Here is an 18,909-nt window from a genome sequence, read left to right as displayed (position 1 = left end):
ATTGAAATATCAGCAGAATAAAGTCCAAATATTTACGGAAAAAATAATTTTGTAAAATAAATTTAAAAGTAAATTTTATGATTTTATTTGACACAAATTTTGAAAAAAAGCTGACATAAACTGTATAAAAAATGAGAGTTGTCCAACGATTAAAATACTTAATTGCGATTCATTGCATTTTGTCCATATTTAACTCATAATTAATCACACTTAATCGCAGCTATCTGTAGTGAGTAGGGAATCTCTGTTGTAAACCATTTCATAAGCAACTACAACACTAAACATCAAATTGTATGTAAACTAAAGGGATATTAATTTTGGCAATAATTAGCAGCGATTTGTCCCTGTTTTAGGATCCTTGAACGCACCGCCTGCTATACTCTATTTTTCTTTTACCTCATATTTGCTCCCAAATGCTGATACTATGGGGGAATGCATAAAAGTAAGAGTTTAGGATTTTAGTAAGTGCTAATGTGCATATTTGTAGTACACAACCTCTCTGAAAAACTCCAGGCTCCGGTGGATGGTGGTTCTGTATTCAATTAGTGTTTTTAATTTAATGTTGTTGCTGTCATTGATTTGCAAACTCCATAATAAGAACGGCTGTCCATTAATTAAAATATTTGATTGTGAATAATTAATTTTTGACATAGTTAATTCAGAATTAATCACATTTAACCGCAGCTAGAATAAGTTTTTATCTACGTATAATAAGTATGGGGACTCTCTTTATGGTAAATGGTTTGATGTGCAACTGTGCAAATAATTACATCAAATTTTATGTAAAAGGAAATCAATTTCGGAACTAGTTTGGACACCCGTGTTATAAGGCATCTTTGAGTAAACTTCAAATATCATTTGAGTATCACATGCCAGATATCAAAATCACCTTACACTAGCATATGTGAACTACAGTGCTAACATTAGTCACATTCTTGATTAGTTGATTAAAAACTAAATAATCAAACTTAAAGCTCCCCAGTCTGTAGCTCACTGATGAAGCCTGTTTTTTTACAGTGTGGTCAGACGCACACACGGAGTGGGTCAGAGGAGCTCTTGCATAATTGGGGCCCAACAAACACCTTTCCACCACCAAAAAGAGCAAATGCATACATGTGTCATTAGCTAGAATTTGCCTGCAGCGCCAACCAGATAAAACGCTCCGAATGTCTAAAGACTCTAATGTCAGTCGTCAATAACAGTTCAAAAGGCTACAATACACCACTAATGCCACTGCTAAATCAAGCAATGCGGCTTTCTTCGTCAGTGATGCCAAATGCTCAGCTCAAATACACAACTTCCACCATAAATCTTGTTGTGTGGCGCAATTAGCGGTTAACATTTCTCACGATGCAGACATCTGCAGAATGGCAGAGTCTTTGGGAAGACGACATGAACACATCCTCTTACCCTGGCAGGTCACGCCCACTTGCTGGTAGCCCGGCTTGCAGATGCAGTCGCTGAGGGAGGTACTGCCAGGCTGGGAGGTGTGATGCTGGTCCGGGCATAGAAGGCAGGTGCTCACACCGCCTGGCGCTCCCTCTGATTTGTAGGTGCCAGGTGGGCATGCTTTGTAAAAAGAAAAAGACAGAGGCTGTTTTAAGAAGTTACTGCAAAAACGCTTGTTAAAGATCCTCTATACGACAGGAGTTAAATACGAACTGCAAAAGGTGGTGCAGTCAGATGTTATAGTAATCTAAAATATTGACAGTTACTATGGTACCCATTATGTCATTGTATGGTCATATCACCTCGTACTTCGGTACGAGGTGCATTATTTAAAAAAAAAAACCCAAAAAAAAACCTTAAACTGTATTATGGAAAGCAGGAAGTGAACAAATGTAACAGTTACTGATTGTAAAAGTACCAGATGGAGGGGTAGGATTTAATAAGCTTTGCTTCTTCCTACTCCTTTTGGACATGTGGAACTGAGAACTGAGTATGTGATGCACTCAATTGTAATCTGATGCATGTTCAAATTTACCATAAAATACCTGTAGTAACTTAATGCTATTGTCATTTACTGATGTATAACAAAATCCACAAAATGAATATCGACTCACCATCAGTATACGTAACTATAACATGATTTGATGTGTTTGGATGACACACATTTTGAAGCTGTACTGAGAACCTGCTTAGGATCCAACACTGCAAAATGTAAATTCTTCAGTTATTCGAAGCCAGCTGGCACAGCAAGCTAACAAATTTTTCAACCAATTTTGACCAGCACGTGCACACTCAGACGTCAATCAGTATGTTTCTGATCCACATGGCCACAGTCAGTCATGTGAGGCCTGTCCAAAGTTTTTTCATTAGTCATCCATCAATTCTTTTCCAGAGGACAGAATGTGAACCAGTCTTATCAGGCTCTGAAAAGTTACTTTCAAATGGCTAGCTGAGTAGTGTGAAGTCATCAAGGGCACATTGATTATATGAATCAAGCTTCCTTACCAGTATGATCATGACTTATTATGGGGGGAAAACACTTCATGACTGCTCTCAGAGATTTGAGACTAATTAGACATGTGCAACGATATATTGAAAACGTAATTTCTATTGATTAAAAGCAGGATTTCATCTTGTTTGTGTCCACACCCACACACATATTTAACCATTTTAGAGAGACAGAGAGAGAAAAGTATGCAGAAAAAAAAACTCTCAACGGCAGATTTGATGGGATTTGTAATACTTAACCATTCCTAGAGCATTCACTAAAGTCATCATTCAAACAGGACACTTTTCTTTCAGTTGTTCACTTGTAATTATTTTTGCATCATTTTCTGCATGCACAGCTATAATTATTTTCTATAAAATGGGTTTTGTGTTAACATATTTGGGTGTCTGGAACGGATTAATTGGACTTGCATGATTTTCTATGGGAAAATTTGCTTTGGTTACAGTCCATCTTGGTTTGAGTCGGACCTTCTGGAACAGACCAAGGCACCACAGTACTTGTGTTATTCCCAAAATGTTTGGCCATGACTGTAGTTTTTTTCTTCAGTGAATAGTCAAACCCAGCATGATGTTTCTGTGAAACGATAGCGCTGTAGCTAATATGGCTATGCTATACTGGGAACAGCTTGTTCCCAGTAGCTTACTAACAGCACTTTTAAACAGTCTAAGACAACATGCCAATACATTTTACATGGGAGGGATAAATAATGACCTCCTCCATAGGGATAAGCAAATTCAGCCTCCCTAACACTTTGTCGTAATAATGTCAGGTTCAACACAACTTCAGTACATTTCACGGCTATAACTAAAAAATGGTTCTCTGAGGAAAAAGTCAGAAGTCCAAAAGGAAGAAGCAAACAAACGTCCAGGCCCATCATAAGCGAGGAGCCAAACTTACAATCACACGAGAAAGTTTGCTCTCTCTCGGGTCACACTGCGTTCGATTAGACCAGTCTAAAAACAGACTGGGACCAACACGAAAGGTTTATCCAGAGGGACCACAGTGACCGACATGGAGAGGGTGCTTTCATCAAAGAGGGTCACATTCGTAGGTCCGTATTCATTCGTATGCCCATTGCCACAAGATCCACAAACACATGCTGGAAAACACACACGGTGCAATTACACACACTGCTTCCCACCTCTTATCTTCAACACAAATTATTTAATTGAAAGGCACCAAATCTCACAATTTCATGTTACCGACTGAAATATGTCTGCACATCTGGTCCGAGTCATCATCTGGTTTATTTTATTCTGCAACCCGAAGCCTGCCGATTCCAGATGGGGATCAAAATTCTGCTATGTCACGGTTTGAACATCAACTGCTAATTTGAGAGCTTCCCAGAACAAGTCTAATGGGCACAAAAATGGATTTAAGAAATGCAGGATTTACGCAGCAACAAAAAGTCTTGACATTGATGTTCTAGCTCACTGCAACCAGGAGGATGAAAAGCGGATAACAAAGCAGGCATGTTCCGAACACTCCGTCTGCACTGAGGTCTGCTCTCCTGTGGTCAAAGGCCCTCTCACGCCACACATTCTATCGAGTCGGCTCTTAAATTCCAGAGTTTTGCAAGAGAAAACGTTCCGCTCTTCGCTGAGACTGAACATGTGCCTTTCGGGTGCATAAATAGACAGTGGAAATGGACAATTAAAGTGTATAGTCTGGCCCGCAAACGTTAACGCAAGGTTCTGACGGGGGAGTCCTGTCGGAATGTTTTATTCCGCGCGAGCACAGCTTCTGACTTCATGTCACATGCAGTGAAATGCGGCATCAGGTGTGTGTGCATCGATTTCTTCTGTTATATCCAGTAAGATGACAGCCGCTGGTGTATTTTACACCATGTGTGTTGAGGGCGCTACTGTGGGCCTTTTGTCACTTATTTCCCAGCACACTGACGTCTATAATCAAGCTCACCAGACTGGAGAGCTGCCCGTGTTTGTACAGTTGTTTAGCGGTTTGCCTCACGCTCCCGCTGAATCCCAGTCTTCACATAGTCTGTAATAAGCCAAGCAGGATACGCTCTTTGTCCTTGGGAGGCTGCGAGAAGAATCTTTGAGGTGAAATTGGTATTCAATAATGGGTGGCCATTGGACTTCCTGCCGCTAAATTATCGTCAGGCTGCACTTTGGACACTTTGGGTTTTAGGAAAGTGGAAGTGCAACAGTAAAAGTTTGAGCAGTGTTAATTATTCTTTTGTGTTTGGTAAAGCAACATTTCTTTATGTGCAGCAAAAATATAAATTCTAGGCTTTTATTTGGCTCCCATTCTTCTACGTACCCAAATATGGCTATACTGGCTACAATAAAAGGCCACTCCATAACATGTAGTTTTACTGTATGGGAGCTACAGACAATGCAAATGTTGGCAGGTATGCATCTTATGCACTAGTCTTTGCCCGTGTATGTATTTCAAAGGCAGATATGAAGTGTTCCACAACACCTTGAGGCGGGGGGGGGGGGAAGCCAGCTGGCGCTGTAGCTGAGGGGAACCGCGGAAGTGCTCGCCATCACCGACCCTTCGCCACACTTTACAGCAGAGGCCGGACGTCGGCCGTGCAGCTTGGACATCTGGACCGCAGGTGGAGATGACGGTAAAGGCTCTCTCGGCTACCCATGTTCTTGTCCGCCTGGATCTCTGGTGTGATTCCACGCCAAATGCCTCGCTTTTTCATCCGCTTTTGGTAATGGTAATGGTTTAATTTTATTTGAATGCACATATAGAAGTTATAATAGAATACATCACATAGTACAATTCACATTTCCATAGGCACAAAAGGAGTAGGAAGAAGCAAAGCTTATTCAATCGCATCCCCTATTTGTTTCAATCTATTGCAATATAATTATTTATTCCCAGTATTTAATATGTGATCTTTATCAGTTAATAAATGGCAAAATAAGGTGATGTAACAAGGGGATCTATTTTCGTAGACCAGGCACCTTGCAATTTTTGTGAGCAGCGCAGTCTGACGCATCGCAGCACACCCACGCCCCCGTCCCACCCACCAGAACAAGTGTCAAGGAGGGAGGAGAGAAGGCGTGAGAGGGTTTAACACAGCCCAGTGTAATCTCAACGCCAAATGAACACCTCTCATTGACTTTAAATGCACAGGGCCCACAGGACTGCGCATCAGACGCCACAATGCGCATCATGCACCACGTACACCACCTCATGGGACACATGTCATCTGTTCCTGACAGTTATATCAAACACAGCAGCAGGCTAATCCGGGCATCCTGCTTGTGATCCACCAGCATTCCTGCTCTACATTGTCAAATAGGAGAACCTTTGATGGTATATTTGCGGTATCTCCTCCACATCCTCCTTGAGAAAAAAAAAATAACCAGAAAAAATATATATCCTACAGCCATATTGTAACAACCAACGTTATATTAACCTTTGTTTTCAGTTGTTAGTAATTATTAATTGTCTACTGGGTGGATAAAAAGGGAGAGGGGGGGCGATCTAGGCTATGAAAAAGCATCCAGCACAGCCACAAAGATGAGCGATGAGTGGAGCTGTCGTGTGCTTTTTCTGGTGGAGTTTCCACTTCTAAAATGTTGAGCCTTTATTTGGCTTATTTGGAGTTGCCCCCCCCCCCTCCCCCTCCACATCACAGTGTAGGTGATGCTAAGCTGCCGTCAGGTTGAGTTCCCATTTTGCGTGACACCGATGTGATGGGACAATTAATACAAAAATTAAATAGTTACATTAAATAGTGGTTGCTGGTTGCATTGAAATGTGCCTGACTTTAAGGTTTTGGTGACGTGTGTGCACTGTGTACTTGTCAGCGAATTTACCACTGTGCAGGGTGCGCTTCGCCTGCATCAAGATCGGAGCTGGCAATCTTTCAGGGCACCTCTAGTGTGCTGTTCTGTCACAGAATTTTTACTGAGCCAAGCTGAAAATGTGGACACCTCCCCTGGTGCACAGCCCAGACAACCAAAATTACCAAATTGACTGTGCACAGTGGTGCGCTGGACGAAAGCATCATGCAATGGTAATTTTTTCACAGTTTTTCTACAGTCACTATAATAAATAAATAATAATCAATATAATAGATGGGACATAGTTGGAATAATGGGTGAGTACTGACAATGAAGTCACAAGAAATAAGAGTAATGCGTGAAAACAACATTTTTTTTTCAAACTCCCGAAGGTGTCTCACAACAAACGTAAACACACGAGGACAAGCAACAGCAGTGTAAGCTACGGAGAATGCAGTAGTTCTCTCGATGAAGCTGAGCGTGACACTTTTCATCACAAAGAGAAGCGGTATGTTAACACGAGGCAAAGATCCTCTATACGAGAGAGGCGTTTTGCTGTTTTTAAGAACCTACTGTAAATGAATTTAAATGCCGCACTGTGCGAGGACACTTAATATATACCTAGCTTCTAAAGAACACCTGAGGGGCAGCTCTTTCCGCAACAATCTTAATTTTCACTTGCTGAAAGGATTTTCTTGTTTATGTGAACTTTATATTGGCAGTGGATGTTTACAAACTGGTCTTTGTAACCATTGGCTCAGATTCCCTGCCCATGTTGCACAGCATGGTAATTAATGCCTTTAAAAGTCAGGAAATACAGAGCACTTCATTAAAATCACTGGGCAGAAAAATCACCCTCCCTACTTTTTTAAAGAGTCCACACAGTCCTCCTGACCCCTGCTGATAACCACACCAGAACACAACAACAGATCCCCATTTTGGACTAACAAACAAATGTTGGGAAAGCTGGCCAGACAGTTTCAAAGCTATTGAAGCTGTTGGAGGGAATTGGGCTTTCCACAAGTGAGCGGTAACAGAGTAGTCTTTAATGTTTACGTAATTCCTCAGGTAGACATGCACAATCCTGACTTATTACAACATCCAACTGTAAATAACCCAAATAGAAGGACACTTTCATCCATGTGCTGGCAGAGGCAGGCTTGGAAAAAAACAGACTGTGAAGCGAGAGCTGTTTTTTTTTTGTTTTTTTGAAATGTTCACTTTGAACCATCACATATCATGTAAACTAGCATCTGGAGTCCATGACATCTGCTTTTAATGCTCCCTGATGTTAAACTTTTATTGTGTTTGGGGTAAAGAAAGGGGTACAAACACTCTAAATGCTAAAAATAATTGCTACAACAACCACTGGGTTGTCATCAGACTGTAATAAAAGGGTGAAAATGTGTCAAAACGCATGTTGATTAAGGTATTATTTTTCTGACAAATACTGGTGCGGTTATTAAACCCATCAGTCTGATTGACTTGAAATTTCTCACACAGCAGTACAAATTTGAGCATGGACATGTCTGTATAATAATCAAGATGGATTCAAAAACATGGCCACCATCAAGCAAAACATCAGCACCTTATCTACTAGTCTACTAATCTTCCAAATCATTTGGACCAAAAGCCAAAAGTGTGATTGTGTCATGACTGTGCACTTGTTTGATGGTTAATCATCAAAATGGCACATAGAACAGTTCATTGTTTACATGTAACCATACACAGTACATGCTGACACCACATGAACACAAGCCAGACCTGCAGTCATTCCGTCAGGCTACAGATAAGGTTAAAAAAAACATGGACTTTCTTGCACCGTGATACAGATATTTAAGGAGCGACAACAATGTCCTGTTTGTCAAGAGTCCGGTGTCAGAATGGGGTTCATCATTCCTCATTATCTACTGGAATTCCGCTCATGTTTTGGGAAGAGGTTGTTTCTCTTGGCTGGGATGGATCCATAAACAATACTGCTGTACACAGTGGGGATTTGGATCGTTTTTCCAACAGGATTGCCCAGTCAATAATAATAACAATCCACCGACAGGACTGATGCTCTTGTATGTTTTTAGAAGGCAGCAGCCAGAAAAAAAAAAAAAGCGCAAAACTCTTGAGTCCAGACAGCATAACCCACCTGAAGACACACATACACACATAAACACACAGACACACACAAGGCAGAGCAGAGGGAGGCTTGTTTCTGGCAGCAGTCTTTGCTAAGCCTGTCAAGAGCTGACCAGTGGAGCACACAGAGTACCCAGAATCCACGCAACAACCCTGCTTCAGCCAGGTCTGTTGAGGTTAAAGCAACAGAATACAGAAATGGAGACTAGAATTTTGTGCCGTGTGACGTACTGGCCTTTACCACACATCGGACTGGTTTTGGAGATGTTGCTGCACAGAACCGTCTCACGGAAAAAAAATGTAGGAAACCTTGCCCAGAGCTTTATTGAACAAGAAACATAGGATGTTAGATATTTGCCTCTTGTGTCCCATATTAACCTTATCCTCGCTAAGGTTGCTGAGGTATGCTGGAGCCTATCCCAGCTGACTTTGGTCACCAGCCAATTACAGGGCACATATAACCATTACAACCATAACAACCATTCACACTCACATTCATTGCCTATTGACAATTTGGAGTCGCCAATTAACCTAGCATGTTTTTGGAATGTGGGAGGAAACCGGAGTACCCGGAGAAAACGAGAACGGAAGCGGAGATTCGAATCCAGGTCTTCCCGATCTCGTAACCGCATGGCCTACATGCTAACCACTTTTTGAAAAATACTTATATATATTTGACTATTAATCGACTATGAACAACATGTACGGAATTACATTCCACTATGAAAATCCGTAGCAGCAAGTTAGCAAGTTAACTACTTGTTACTTGAAAAGCAAACAAGTGGTTTGGTGGTCACAAATTACTGTCAGAACATCAACAAAAATTCACTTTTGCATAATAGAGAACCGTAGAAACAAAACACATGAAATATTATTCTTAGATTTAAATATCAATACAATGTTACATCTTAGATCCAATATCTATAATGTTCTTAAAATGTAGCTTAATTCAACTCCCATCTCTGTGGCTGATTTTAAGGTGTGTAGCAAAGCCTATGCCTACACAAGGCCCATGAGGAAAGGGGTTTTTCCTTAATGAATCCTAATGAAAAGCCGTAAAAGCGTCTTCTCTCAAAAGTGAGGCAACCAAGCGAGGGGGATGACAGGTCTGGCGCACATAAACAGGCACTAGGGACACAACTTATCCAGGAGTGTTGAAGTGAAGAAGCTTCCTCGTTATACCATCACCCGCAGAACAGCCTGCACCCCCCCGCCTGTGTTGTCTCCGTATCAAGTGCGCTCTCCAAACGAAGCAGTTACTCAATCACTCACTTTGGAGCCAGTGCATCTGTTAGTCATTGGACTGAATCACACACACACACACACACACACACACATCCAGTTTGTTTCATATAAATACAACGTGTTGCGACTTTACCATGATACGGCCGAGACCACCTGCATGACGTGTTCAAATTCCATAATATAAGACATAACAGTGAGATGAGATGACATAATGTGTCATGATACAGCACCATCAAGCCTCATGAGTGACTACATTGCTGTAAAGTTCAATGACTGTATCATTTCTGACAGGGACAAGTGGGACGGCTCCTGCTCTCCCCAGAGAGACATACACAAACATTAAAGATGATGTCTCCCTTCATCTCACTGGCTGCGTTACAGATATGGTTTTAGTCCTAATCGGATCATCCATAACTTTTGCAGTCGCTCTGATGAGGTCATTTAAATCAAAGAGACTTACACTATCTCATTGAGTGAAAAGATGACACAGAAAATATATTATTCTTAGGAGGCTTTTCACATTATGATTTACTAATGATGCTCTTGGACTCTGAACATGTTTAAGTATATGTGTGTGGGGAAAAGGTTCTATTGGTGTTCTAACAATAATATGTGTCCCTGGAGCATGGCTATGAGCACCAAAAGCGAGAAACATTTATCATCTCCCTCTTGAAGCCACTATAAGAGATGAACCTTTGTCCTTTGTATAGTAATACCTCATTTATTGTGCTTTAACTCAAAATTCCTTCTTTATAAATTAAATATTTTGTCATAGTTAAAATCATCTTTACAATCTTCTGAGTAAGTTTTTTAACATTATTAGAGCACCTTAGCACACCCATATAGTCACCTTCACATTCGTATCACCTCGGCGTGCTCCAATCGATCGGCCACTAAGCGGTATCAGATGATTTCCGTGAAAAATCAGATGCCGTTCAAAGGCGATGACAAAAGCCGATACCTGTGACTAGCGCTATCGCAGCCCGCAGCCATCCTTTCACGCAGTGTAGTGTCTTGTCTTGACCACCAATCATGTCTGCCGTGTGGAACTTAACGACCAGCACATGCAGGGGTAGCAAGTTAAAACGCTTTAATACGGCATTTGAAGAAGACTAGGCTAATAACCAGAAAAATTATTAAATTCATCGGAAAAGATGACCAACCTTTCTCAACAGTGGTCTCCGTCACTTACCTGGAAGTTCCACCACTCTCACATCCAAAGTCTCACAAGTTTCAACAGTGATAATTAAGGTTTTATGGTTCCTTATAAGAAGAGTCACAGCCAATTCACATTGCCGCCCCCCCGTATTATAACCTATTTTGGGGTGCCCAATAGCCAATGGACCTGGCCAATAGCACTCATTATAAATACATTGAAAATTCATGTGATCTCCACTATTGTGACCTCTCAGATTCATTTCAAATAGTTACTTGAATAAGGGACCTTTAAACAACATGTGTCCTACCTGTGCACTCATGCTGTAGACCCTTTCCATAGTATCCCTTCTCACAGATGCAATCGTATTGCCCCGTGTGTGTTCCGCACTTGCAGCTGGCCATCACGTCGCAGCATTCCCGGCCAGCTTCACACAAGGAGGAGCAGCGGGACAGGTCCTCCTGGATGTACCTGCCGGTGGGGAGATCTGAGGACGAGTGAAGAGGGGATAGAATTTATGCATCAAACGTAAGAGAAGTGCTTGCTTTGAGTACTTTTTCCTGCCAACAAAAAGAGAGGACACGGCGCTGATGTAACAGATGCCAGCTGGTGCAGCTGTGCAGGAGAATGTTGGTCAACCTCACCTCGCTGACACCTTAAGAGTTGCACTAGACATCACATGACAGTCAGGGCAGGCTAGCCTTCTCATTTCTCATTCTACGGACCCTGTATCGAACCCGGTCGGGTGAAACAGGCGGGTTACGCTGATACCACAGTCGTTCTCACGGCCTTATCCTAGTGTGCCTCTGATCTTTAATGCACCCCCCCCCCCCCCCATGCTTTCAGACATCCTGCAAAAAATGTGTGCATGATTTACAGCCTGCTCTAATCTAATAGTGATATTTGGACAAAATCATGGGAAGTCTCACTTAATTGCGTGCCTGTGGGGTGGGGGTTGGGGGGCTCAATTTGACTGTAATGGCTACTGGCACAGCTGAAGTGTACCTTAATTGTCAAATTGTTATATATTCTCATTGAAGTATTGAAATGTGCTGAGGATGTAGCACCAAAGCTTCCAAATTAGCATGCATGAAGTCGTCTTATATACTTAAAAAAGTATACGGAAAATGGGGTGGAATGCGATATGTCCTAAAGTCTTGTCAATTGGATTAACAGATGTGGGTTTTTTTTTTTACTTCATGGTTAGATCATCCTCAGAATCCTTCCATAAAAAGATGGAAAATGGTTTTGGACAGTCCTCCAAAATCATCATGCTTAAAGCTTGACAAATCTTACCTTCATGCAATGCGCGGCGAGCCAATGCTTCAAACTCAGCAAAGTTGTGCACCAGGTAGCAGTGCTGGTCCTTGGGGTGGGAGGCCATGTCGTGTAGCTCTCGGATGTTCCCCTGCCAGATGCCCAGGGTAAAGATCTCCACACCGCGCTCCCTCAAAGCTGCCGCAACCGGGCGAGGGTCTCCTCCGTTTGAGTAGCCATCGGTGATCAGGAATATAACCTTGCTGGCATTTGCACGGGAATTACGAAGGATTTGCTACATGGAGGAGGAAATGAAAACTCATTAGCTGACTCAATTGGATGTTAAAATCGGACTTGATATTTCTCACACAGCTCAACAAAACACCCACTGTCGCTGTACAGTGCTCAATCATAAACCACCAAATTTGGTACTCACTGACGAGGACTTATTATTTAAGTATTTTCAACACAACCAATGTCATTTCCAGGCATGACTGTATATGGTCACGCAGCACATCGCTTCAGCGATAGTGAATATCGAAGAACGTCACACACAACCACAACCCATTCTATGCTTCGACAAAAGCCTACCTCAGCAGGAGCGAGAGAAAATGACAGAATGGCCTAAAACTGTAATGACTTCTCCTACAGACAAGCCAGCTGCTAGCCAGTGGTCTAAAACCACCGAAAAACAGCGCCTTGTCCGCCCCAGATACAGTTCCCAAAGTAATTTTAGCTGGCGTTTACTATCCACTACATACAATTAGACTGCTTGGGGAAACATATATTTATTTTCGGGAGGGGGTTCAAAAAAACCTCATTGTTTACTTATCTGTTTAGTGAAAAGGAAGACAATGGAAAGGAAGTGAGATCATTAAAAAAGAAGATTGCCAGAAAGGTCGTTGAATGAAGGGATGAAAGGGGAATGATTTCTCTGTCTTCTGGGTCCAAAGAGATCATGAGAACGGAGGACAAAAGGGTGTGACGGGGTGAAGGAAAGAAAAGCTCTGGTCTTTATTGTCTAATTGGCCAAACATCAAGCGCCTTTGGCAAGAGGAGCGTAATTACAGAGGCCACGAAGCAAGGCAGCGACCAAGGGTGGAATATGTGGGGAGAGGGAGGCTTCACGCTGCTTGGTACCACAGCTGCTGTTACTTAATATGCTTATGGTCTTCTGGATGCACACAATTTCATTTGTATGACTATAAAACTAATTCAATCCTGCTATTTTTGTGTTGAACTACAAATCAGTTGCGTGGTTGTAACTTTTGACTGACTTGACCTATATTTTCTTACTACAGTGGCACGCGTTTATGTTGATGCCCCCTTGGACTGGCAGACTGACGTCGTCATAGGCGATTGTCAACATAACAGACAATAAAACCAGCCACTGCTTGCACATTTCTTGACAGAAAAACGTTGCATGTTTGTCACATTTCACACTTGATCATCAGACTAATTTAAATATTAGTCAATGACAACACAACTGAACACAAAATGCAGTTAAAAAAATATTTGATGGAGAAAACAATCCTGCAAAAACAAAACTGAGATTAATTTCTAAAGCTTTGGGACTTCAGCAAAGCACAGTGAGAGCCATTATCTACACATGGTAAAAACGCGGAACATTCATTCATTCATTTTCTACCACTTATCCTCACAAGGGTGCTGGAGCTTATCCCAGCTGTCTTCAGGCGAGAGGCAGGGTACACCCTGGACTGGTCACCAGCCAATCACAGGGCACATATAAACAAACAACCATTCACACTCACATTCATACCTATGAACAATTTGGAGTCTCCAATTAACCTAACCTAACATGGGAGGAAACCGGAGTCCCCGGAGAAAACCCACGCATGCACGGGGAGAACATGCAAACTTCACACAGAGCTGCCCGAGGGTGGAATTGAACTCGGGTCTACTAACTGTGAGGCCTGCGCGCTAACCACTTGGTCACTGTGCAGCCAAAAACGTGGAACAGTGGTGAACCTTCCCAGAAATGCACAGCAACGACTCATCCAAGAGGTCACAAAAGACCCCAAAAACAACATCCAAAGAACTGCAGGTCTCACTTCCCTCAGTTAAGATCGGTGTTCATGACTCCACCATAAGAAAGACACTGGGCAAAAACTGCCTGCGTGGCAGACTTCCAAGACCAAAACCACCGCTGAATATTAAGACTCGCCTCAATTTTACCAGAAAATATCTTGAAGACCTTTGGGAAAATACTCTGTGGTCTAAGGTCAAAAGTTGCAACTTTTTGGAAGTTCCCATTACATCTGGCATAAATGTAACTCGTTCCAGAAAAAGAACATTACAGTAAACAGTAAAATATGGTGGTGGTAGTGTGATCGTCTGGGGCTGTTCTGTTGCTTCAAAACCTGGAAGATTTGCTGTGATAAATGGAACCATGAATTTTGCTCTCTACCACAAAATCCTGAAGGAGAATGTCCAGCCATCAAGTTGGTGACCTCAAGCTGAAACCAACTTGGGTTCTGCAGCAGGACAATTAGAACTCTTGTTAAATGGTAATTTGTTCAATTTGCAGCATAGGGAGGTCATTCACTGAAAGCAAAAGCTTGGCCATTTTAACGGGCCAAGTTACATGTCAACATCAGATCCCTTCTCTGATATAGCCTTCACTATTCTTACATTGAACTTGTTTTGGAGTTTTTGGAGCCTTTCTGCTTCACTTTCTTTGCAAGATGTCCGAATAGCCTCCAACCCTCAAAGATTTTTTTTGCTTGACAATGCTCCATAAGTTCTCAATTGGGTTGAGGTCAGGTAAAAAAAAAACATGAGTTTGAGCAGGCCATGTAATCCGTGATAAGTCAAATACAGCGACAGTAGATACAAATAACTTTGGTCTTGCTACAAGAGCCATTAGTTAACTTTGACGGTCCTAATTTGTATGCAATAAAAATAAAAAACAAAACTTTTCTTTAATTTTTATCACAAAATTGTGACAAAAATTAGGACTTTGCGGCAGTGATGGCAGTGTGCTACAAAATTGTTATTTTATTTGTCAAATGAGAAGAATAGCAATGAAAAGTAGGCAGGAACACTATCGCTTTAAGGATCATGCAAAAGAGTGTAGTATTCTTTGTCTTTACCATGCTAAATAAAATGGCTTCTTACGCTATTCTTCAAATTATGCATGGGTCTAATCTTTGTTGGCCACGATGCCGGGGGTCCAAGTGCGAGATAAGAAGTGATGGGAGAGTTTGGGAGGATGGTATGTGTCAAAGTAGCACTGATAGCAAAACTACAGGCTTGCAGGGATTAGCAGTAGACAAATAAACTCAATGAGATACACTCATAAACGAAATAAAACATGTCTTCTTATCATCGACATATGCTTGCATGACTTCAAAAATGTTGGCAGACTTGTGTCTGTATTGCCACGATGGACCAGCTGCTCATCACAGATTTACATATGCATGGCAGCATTGACGGATGCCAAATGAAGACAAAGTGTAAAAGTAAGAAAGAAAATCCAAACATAGATGCCCTTGTGTGAAAAAGTGGTTGTCCCCTCCCCTCAAAAAACATATAATTTTAATTTAACTTAAAATAAAGCTTTGGGACTCCAGCCAACCACATTGAGAGCCACAGGTCAATGATCCAAAACACACCAGCAAGTCCACCCCTGAATGACTGAAGAAAAACAAAATGAAGACTTTGGAGTGGCCTTGTCAAAGTCCTGACCTGAATCCTATTGAGATGCTGTGGAATTACCTTATGCTGGAAAAGCCTCCAATATGGCTGAATGACAACAATTATGCATAAAAACATTCCTCCACAGCGCTGTAGGAGACTCATTGCAAGTTATTGCAAACACTTGATTGCAGTTGTTGCTAAACCAGGTATCAGGTATTAGGTTCCACACAGGGCCATGTAGCATTTGGATTTTTCCACACCACTATAGGAGGAGAGCATGGCTACATGGGTTCCTGGCTATGTTGTGGTTTGAACATTGCTCCCTCAAAAATGTATTAATAAATGATTTATCATCAACTGAAATTCCCACTACATCCACTCGGAAAGGTCAAATCTTTTCACTCAGAAGTGAGTGAGCTTATTTTGACAGGCTATCTTGCTCTTGGCTTGGTTGGTAAGAACAACAACAACAACAACAAGCTCCACACCACTGGGGGTGCTTTTGAGCAACACACATTTAGAGGAGTCAAAACTAAACCCCAGAGGGAAGACGAGCGGTCAAATGATTTGCAGGCAGACTGGAGTGGGTGCACGGCTGCTTAAGCGAGCCTGACAGTTTGAGTCGTCGAGAGAAGAGAGAGTGGGAAAAGTCTGGATAATTCCACAGTGGAATGCCAAGGGGAGAGGTCATCTTGGCTGGAGCAGAGAGAAAAAGTTGCTGACTGATCTCATGCGTTTACGTTTTTTAAACTCAGTATCAATCAATATCCAGTGCAGTGCTGACTTTTTTGGAACTTTTGGATCTGACAACGTGCTGACGTGTCTTCGAGGTGCTAATGAGCAACACAAAACTTTACACTCAAAAAGAGCTTAACCAACAAGCTGTGAAGTGCATTCGTTGTTCCTGTAAAGTTCTATTCTATTCCTTTATATGATTTGGAAATTACCTCTGTGAAAATGTACATGCGGTTAGCTGTGGAAGTGCGGTCTGCTCCCATCATTTGTCTCTAACGAGCCCTGGAACCGGAAAGACGTCAGCCATTTTTACAGCATCGTTTCAGCTTACTGTTTCTCCTGTTTGTTCTGGACGCCGCCTCCATTGGTAGAATAAATCTAATCAGTTTGAGACCAAGGAGCTATTTTACACATGTTTGGGGGAAGTATTTGAAAATGCAATGCAAGAAAAAGCTATTCATATCTTGCTGGGAATCACCTAAATTTACTGTTGAATCAGCCTGAATTCACATGAATGATATCTTGCAAGCTGTGGTGTTCTCTGGAATTGGCTTCTTAGAGATGGATATCAGGTCTAGCGGAACATTAGTGTTGCCAACACATCTCAAAGTGATTACACTTGGACACTGAGGGGTATAAATCACATCTGATCAGTGGGAAAAGTACACAAGAAGAAGAGAACGCAAGCATATAGTGAACTGTGTAGCGGTGTAGCTTAACATACAAGCAGCAATTTAACTGACCATGTGGTAGCACCCACTGTACTAATACTTCTGCACGGAAAACGCGATCAAAAGATGTGTGGTTTAAAATTGTTAAATAGCTCCCATTATGCCAAATTGACATTTTAATGATGCTCTAACGGTGTGTACAATTCACAGTTCTACATTAATTGCAATACATTTGTCCACTTCCTGTATTCCAAATGTACTCCTGGCCGGTTTCAATACATAGGAAAATGATAAGGTAGTATTTTATTTTAGTTCATCCATGATTGAGTACGACAGCACATGCCGCTGCAGCTGCTGACAGCTAGTTCCTGCGCACCCTGACACCTTTGTGACCTTCGACCCTGCCAACAAAGTATGCATCTTCAAAGCCCACCCCACCGCTCACTGTCATGTCACTCCTCGACACTTTCATTGGCTTCCCTCCGCTCGGCTTTTTTATTTATCAGCTCCTCACATGCATGGCGTGTTGGAGCAAGGCTGTCATCGGCGACACCCATTGATTGGCGAGGTCTATTTTAAGCAGTGGGGGTGGACTGGGTGGAACAGTTTGGGTAAGTGTGATATGCGTAGAATAGGGTGTGTGAGTATGACACTATGTCTGAAATGTGTTTTTTTTATGACAGATGCATATTAAACGTGCATTGAAAAGATTTCTGACATAAGTATCTGGCAGGGGACTCATTCTGCAGTTGTGTGTATTGAGCTTAATTAGAGCACGGACACACCCACAGCAGCAGGATAATGATTAATGGAGCATGGTGACATCTTGTTGGATAGATGAGTTTTTGAGGTAACCGAAGCTCTTAAGCCCCTCCCAATCCAAAACGGGTGCTCGAGCAAGACCGCAGCAAACTGCGAAACCGCCGCTGCTCCCATCTCGACCCTGAAAACTCATCAAACCACTGGGTTGTGCCGTGAAGATGAGCAAGAACAACTCATCCATCATCCGTCCTCCAGCACAAATACGACACTGAAGGATTTACACAAACCAGCCACGCTGCCACACATTTACTGTTGGTCATCTCTAAGCGTTTGCAGTAGCACGTTGCGGTACTCCAACATTGATTAATAGCCTGTCTGATCCATTTCCGGGCCTAAGGCTGTTGTGACCCTTGAACTGCTCATTTGGGGAACTCAATCCCTGTACATATCAATGCTGGCAGTAGAAAAATACATATCAAATAATAATATGGGGCTGCACGCAGGCCTCACAGCTAGAACACCCAAGTTCAATTCCACCCTTGGCCATCTCTGTATGGAATTTGCATGTTCTTCCCGTGCATGCATGGGTTTTCTCCGGGTACTCCGGTTTCCTCCCACATTCCAAAAACATGCTAGGTTAATTGGCGACTCCAAATTGTCCATAGGTATGAATGTGAGTGTGAATGGTTGTTTGTCTATATGTGCCCTGTGATTGGCTGGCGACCAGTCCAGGGTGTACCCCGCCTCTCGCCCAAAGACAGCTGGGATAGACTCCAGCACCCCCGCAACCCTCGTGAGGATAAGCGGTAGAAAATGAATGAATGAATGAATATAATAATATATCCTAAAGGTTCCATATTGGAGTATGTACTAAAGTAACAGCTGTTACTATATCTGCTATTTCACATACAGCAATGTAACATTAAGAAGTGGGGTGAGTGGACGTCAACATTAGCAACACAGGGTGCTGTACAGTGAGCTCAAACAGTATGTGAGCTACAGTGAAAACAGTCACATTTTATTTCATGCTATGTTCGCCTATTTGATGAGGCAAAAACAAAATGA

General features: G+C 42.1%; 1 protein-coding gene across 4 annotated transcripts in view; it reads right to left on the bottom strand.

Moving 5' to 3' along the window:
* svep1 (sushi, von Willebrand factor type A, EGF and pentraxin domain containing 1) overlaps positions 1-18,909 on the bottom strand; it is a 61,044-nt gene that overhangs the window by 31,033 nt on the left and 11,102 nt on the right. For all 4 annotated transcript variants that reach the window (XR_009128992.1, XM_058066490.1, XM_058066492.1 and 1 more), the window contains exons 2-4: positions 12,056-12,311; positions 11,070-11,246; positions 1,411-1,569 (exon numbers count right to left, since the gene is read on the bottom strand). Coding sequence is in view for 3 of the 4 variants with exons in the window: in XM_058066490.1 (XP_057922473.1) it covers positions 1,411-1,569; positions 11,070-11,246; positions 12,056-12,311 (592 nt within the window). In the remaining variant the exon portion in view is untranslated. The remainder of the gene's footprint in view (positions 1-1,410; positions 1,570-11,069; positions 11,247-12,055; positions 12,312-18,909) is intronic.

The sequence above is a fragment of the Doryrhamphus excisus genome, chromosome 3, assembly GCF_030265055.1.
Source record: "Doryrhamphus excisus isolate RoL2022-K1 chromosome 3, RoL_Dexc_1.0, whole genome shotgun sequence".
In the NCBI taxonomy this organism is placed as follows: Eukaryota; Metazoa; Chordata; class Actinopteri; order Syngnathiformes; family Syngnathidae; genus Doryrhamphus; species Doryrhamphus excisus.
This window is presented reverse-complemented; position numbering and strand designations above follow the sequence as displayed.